Source organism: Phoca vitulina, unplaced genomic scaffold, assembly GCF_004348235.1.
Source record: "Phoca vitulina isolate PV1807 unplaced genomic scaffold, GSC_HSeal_1.0 scaffold20, whole genome shotgun sequence".
Lineage (NCBI taxonomy): Eukaryota > Metazoa > Chordata > Mammalia > Carnivora > Phocidae > Phoca > Phoca vitulina.
Window position 1 is genome coordinate 16,139,611 of NW_022589723.1, and position 6,000 is coordinate 16,145,610.

At 41.4% G+C, this 6,000-nt stretch overlaps 1 protein-coding gene across 3 annotated transcripts in view; it reads right to left on the reverse strand.

Annotated features, from left to right (window-relative positions):
- Nucleotides 1–6,000, reverse strand: part of FBN1 (fibrillin 1) — a 227,712-nt gene that overhangs the window by 41,695 nt on the left and 180,017 nt on the right. For all 3 annotated transcript variants that reach the window (XR_004301028.1, XM_032417484.1, XM_032417485.1), the window contains 2 exons: nt 4,043–4,114; nt 440–565 (listed from right to left, as the gene is read on the reverse strand). Coding sequence is in view for 2 of the 3 variants with exons in the window: in XM_032417484.1 (XP_032273375.1) it covers nt 440–565; nt 4,043–4,114 (198 nt within the window). In the remaining variant the exon portion in view is untranslated. The remainder of the gene's footprint in view (nt 1–439; nt 566–4,042; nt 4,115–6,000) is intronic.

A 6,000-nucleotide genomic window follows, 5' to 3' on the forward strand; every position in this document is an offset into this window, starting at 1 on the left:
CATGCATTTGGAATATTTGCATTAACCTTGTTTTCACTTGGGAGTAGCACAGGCTCCGAGTGGAAGACAGCACTAATTTTGAGATTCAAGTAAAGATGACCGCCCACCACCCATGCTCACTTTCAAGCAGTGTGAAACAAAAGCAATCTGTGTGACACACCCAGGAACTCAAGGCTTTCTGATATCAGCTGGGAAATCTAATACATTGTGTGTCGGGGAGGGGGGTTGGGCAGGGCTGAGGAATGTTCGTCCTGCTTTTTCCACTGGGAGTTAGGGAATTTTTTTGCATGAAAAAATGATGTTCCGCATGGTGCCCTACACTACTGCTAGAGCTCGATGGATTTCTGAAATTCCAATGTTGTGAAACTGGCCAAGTCTATGTGGGCAAGTAGCTCGCCAGTTGGCTCATTTCTGGACATGATATAGTAACATCACTTACCTTCACAAACCAACAACTTGTCATTATAGAAGAAGCCCACTGGACATTCACATCTGAAGCTGCCAACCATGTTGATACACACTCCATTTTCACAGACCCCTGGGATCTCCCGGCATTCGTCAATATCTGGAAGCAGAGCAGCCCCGCATGACTGATGGCGTGGTGCATGATCTCTGTGCAGGGTAAATGGGCGCTGAAAGCCAGCAGCTTCTAACTCAGTGTTTACACAAGGTCCAAAACCAAAACAGAGAAAGTGCATGGGTGTTTGGGTGGGGAGGGGGGTGTTAAGGTGGTGGTGATGGAAATGGGGGATGTCAATCAATATCAAATCAAAATAATAAACTGCTTTTCAGACACTCTGTCTGGATTTAGTACCTGGATGTAATGTCTGTCTTTTTGGTTTTGTTTCAGAACATCAGCTTTGTCCAGGTAGGGGCCATCTTGGTACCCACTGGGCACTATGTACCAGATGAGTAGAATAAAGGGACCTCTGAGAATAAGTGGCCTCTCTGCCCAAAGTGTGCGGTGGGGTTTGGCTAGCATGGAAAAGGAGAGCTGGTGAAGCACAGAGGAGCCCATGGTCATAGACAACTTGGATCTTTCAAATTCCCCTTCAACACCCCCTTCCTCCTTCACGTGGCTTTGAGAAGTGGGTAAGTTAGGTCTGAGAGTGTAAGCTGGGCCCATGGTGACTGTGGGGCCAGCACTGAGGAAGGACTGTTGCTGTTGCCAGAGATTGTGGCTTCCGAAGGCCAGGGGCTGGGGCTGGCTGTGACACCACGGTTTTACCAGTCCCTAGCATGCCACTGGAGTCCATTAAAATGTGGTAAATTAAGAACCAGGATCTGGAAGTTGGATTGGTGAGCACTAAAACCAGACCAAAGTAGGAATGACAGCAGAGCCAGAACACAGGCGGCTTTTAAAGCAGGGCTGGCCCACTGATGAGGAGGACTTGTGGGCAGGTCTCACCTCCTCACGGGCGTGGTGGTCCACTCTGTCTGACCTGCTCTCAACTCCCAGCCACTCAGTGTCTTCGAGGATTATAGTAGTAGGAGTGTTAACAGGGTCTCACTTGCTGTATATCTGGCCTATTTCTCAGCATTCATCCTGGATTTACTCACTGAATCATCACAACCACTCTAAGAGATGGTCTCCAGGTACTGTGACTACTACCATCACTGTGCAGATGATGGAACTGGGGCCAAGCCAGCAGACGGAACTTGCCAGAGATCACACAGCTAAGAAGAGGCAGAGTCAGGATCTGATACCAGGAATCTGCTAACAGGCTATCCTGCCTCCCTCAGGCTTCTCCACATCACAGTTTCACAAAACCATAATTGAATTACTTGTTATCCTGGAGGACCCCTCCACCACCCCTTGCTGGAGTTTCGCAAAACACTTCAGAAGCTGGGAGGGGATGTAAAGCTCCGGTCTTCCCAATCTACCAGGTATCTGTTACCAGGCTGTTGAGGTAGTTCCGTTGACATATTATAGTCAGGAGCCTCTGCAAGGATCTCTGTTTGCCTGAGTCATCAGAAGACGGCCACATTGTACATGGAGCCTACAAGAGCTATCACGGTTCCAGAATAATCATACTCTAAAGCCAGCCTGCTTTGAAGGAGAAATTTGACAGACCACAGGCTTATTTTAGACCCTTTTCTGAAGGGTTTGATTTTGTTTGAAGGCAAACTGATCTCTTTAATAGAAAAAAACAGCTTAGTGTATATTCTTATTTTGAATACAGGTGATTATGTTTTTGGATTTTTCACACATTTGTCATTCATGTTCTTAAAAGGTTATGCAAAGTAACATCACAACTGTGTGCTATCAGCAAACAAACAAAAAAAAATTCAGATGACATTCTTTTAGTTCAAACATGAAACATTATATTCACATTCATTTATTTTAAATATAAGTGATGTATTATCAAGTTTAACAATAACAGACTGGGTCAAATTTCTAGCCATTGTTGGGCATGAAATAGCAAAAGGATATATTAAAAATTGTATTTTCTTTTCCTGTCTGGATTTCATTTGAACTTCAACTTGGAGAAGTTTATATTTTAAGACAAGATTAATAAACTTGCTATAGTTTTAACCCCATACGAAATGGGTTCTATATGCCAACAATCTTAAGACCTTTCAGAAGGAGAGTATAAAGCTCAAATAAAACAAAGTTTCTCAGTCATCTAAATATTTTGTCACGGTGGAATTTGGTAACAATAAGTATATTGCTAACGATCACATTTCCAGCTTTCAAGAGCTTGAGGCAAAGCAAGCTGTGAGTCAGGACTGGATTTGGGTCCCGGCTCTGTTATTAATTAGCTAGGTGACCTCGGCCGAGTCCCTTACCCTCTCTGGGCCTCTGTCCCCTCAGCTGTAAAGCAATGCATTTGGAATACATGATGTCTGAGACGTCTCCAGCTTGACTGGTGGATGATGTTGATGCTGTTTCTCGAATATTTGCCTGCTGCCAACCTTGGAGGGCAGGGCTTGCTGGGGGACATGCCTGGTCTGTCCATGGAGAACCCTTACTACTAAAGACCACTTATCTTTGGATCAGAGATTCGAGGGAGATGAAAAGATCTGTTTTGGGAAAGGGAAAAACAAAGCAGCGAGGGCCAGGTGTTTCATGCCAATGTCATTTAGCAGTTTTTCCTTCCAAACCATGAAGTTTCTTTGGACGTTGACTAGACTGTGGAGCCATATGGATTTGGCACTAAGGGAGTCAGGCTGATTGCTGGACCAGACCCTTGTTTTCTTAAACAAGGTCATTGGAAAGGCTGATGTGGATTTCAGTTTACTTATTAGGAATATGGTGGAACAAAGCAAGAGGTGATGTTTGCTACTAGACACAATTGCTCAGACTTAGGAGGGGCATCTAAGGATGCATATAAATCACACTGGGGAAAGAGTCTGAGAATGCAATAGCTTTCCATCTACTTTTATGTTATTTGCTTTTAAACCACAAAGGCCTTGCCGCCGTTGGCTGAACGCCTGCAATACTTCTGAATCTTGCACAAGCATCTCTAGTCTCTAGTGCTCTAGTGGTCTCTGCTCCAGTTACCAGACGGGGCCTCCGATTGGAAAGATTTTTTTTTTTTTTTTTCACGTCTGAAATTCCCAAAGCAGATGATGACCTGAGGAGATTCCATGTGAGATAAAACTGATCCCCAAAAGGGCTTTGGTGAATAACCTACACATAAAGATCGGTATGAAAAGTCATATTACACTCACATCTTAGTCAGAAGGAAAGATCGGGAAATAGAGTCAAATCAAACGTCAACTGGCCCCACTCCCAGAATCTCTCTTTGTTGATGCCTAGGGTTGGTTTAACTAGGCTTGACTGTAATTGTGTGAGAAGCTTTCCAGCCCCCTTAATCACGAGCAACAAATGTTGCTGCCAAGTAGGTGGAGCTTCACAGGGTGTTTGCACTTTGTTTCAAACTAAGAATCAGTGTTTCAATAAAGCTAAATGGCATTGTTTAACTATTTTTTCCTTCTAAGAAAAAAAAAAAGCAAACTGAGAAAATAAGGGTGTGTATTCCCCTTCTTAAACACAAAGGCAAAATCAGAAAATTCCAACAATGCCACCATAACTCACCAACAGGTAACCCGGTATAAATGTCAATGACGAAGCCTGGCCTTTGACTTCCGCAAAGTGTAGCAAATTCATCTGCAGTGATTAAACAAAGATGGGGAGAGAGGGGCGAGAATAAGGGTCAGCAAAGAGCGATGACCGGGCTGAAAGAACTTACTTCTTAAACGTCTTCGAAAATATTGATCTGTATTTTGAGGAATTTAAAATAATAAATAAATCTGAAAGTTCCCCAAATGTTGTAACCTTGCCCTTAAGGCAAACACTGAATGAAAAGTGAGCTCATGTTGACGTATTACTGAAGAAGAAGCAGAGGTCTCCACATCACAGCCCACGCATTTGTATGAGCTTGCCTGTAGGAATTTGGGTTTCTAGAAGGATGTTGTTTAGCTCTGAACCCAGGGACTGGCAAGAGTGTTTCTTTCCACTCGCATTAAGGGATCTAGGATTTGAGGAATGCTTACAAAAGCCATTTCCTCAGTAGATTGGGGGAGACCATAGCAAATCTAGCCAAGTTCTTGACATCAGGTCTATTAATGACTAATTCAGTTCAAACAACCAACTTATGTCATTACTTCAATTTGGGGAGCTGGATTTCATTTGGTGCAGCTCTCTCATTCTTTCTCTCTCCCTCCCCCGACTCTCTATCTTCCTCTCATGCGCCCAAATTCGTCAAAGTTGATAATAAAGGATGAATGAAGTGTCATCTGCAGTTCCTTTTAATTCCGAGGTCCTGTAATTGCAGATCCCGACCGTAACTGATAGAGCATGGCTTCGATCTAAGCTCAAGGGGGCCATTGCGCTATTGGTCAAACACGCTGAAAATTATAAAAGGTTTCTGGAAGTATTTTAATCAAAATGTATCGAAATTTCCTTGATATGAGTGCCTGCTTCTAACAAGTATAGTACCAGCTGACATTGGTCATCCAGAAAAATTTCAGGAATCTCAAAACACGTGCAGACTATATACCTAATGAAAAGCCATGACTAGATTTGGCCAAGATTCAACATGAAGAAGAAATCTTGCATTTTATATTTAGAATACTTAAGTTCTTAAAAACTCAGATATCTCTGAAAGTAAATGGTAGTCTTTATTAGGGGTTTCCAAGGCAGTTTGTAGGGGAACAATGATCCATTAAGATAAAAAAAAAAAATACTAGGATTTCCATTTCTCTTTGTAAAATCTAATTTAAAAAATTTCGTGCATATTTTCTAATAGAACACTTTGTGAAAATAACAAATGCAATAATAAATGCATTTTTCGATCTAATTGAAAAAATATATATAGACATACATACATGGAGTACACACCAAGTACATGTAACCTCCAGCTTTTTTACTGGTAGGTATGTGTAATCAAAAGATTTGAAGCCCATTGGTCAAAAGCAGGGGTTAGCAATTTTCTTCTTAAAGGGCTAAAGAGTAAATATTTTAGTTTTTGCAGGCTGTGCAGTCTCTATTAAAATTGCTCAACTATTCCATGAAAGCAGCCATAGAAAATAAGTAAACAAATTAGTATGGTTGTGTTCTAATGTAATTTTATTTACAGACATGAAAATTTGAAGTTCATATGCTTTTCAGGTCATGACCTACTATTCTTCTGATATTTTCCAACCATTTTAAAAATGTAAAAACCATTCTTAGCTTTTGGGCCATACAAAAATTGGTGGTGGGCTGGATTTGGTCCACGGGCTATAGTTTGCCAACCCCTGGTTAGAGACATCTTGCAGACTGGAGATAATTCTTGGTAATTCTGAGTGACGATGATTATATTATTTCTGGAGTAAACAATGGACAAACTGATGTATTTCACTAAAAAAGAATATTCTGTTTTATGCATTGTCAGATAACACCAGACAAGAGATTTAATATCTTCCAGATCACTGTGGGGCATGGAGTAGGTACTACAGAATGTTCTTTTTTTTTTTTTTTTTTTTTTTTTTTTTTTTTTTTTTTTTTTTTTT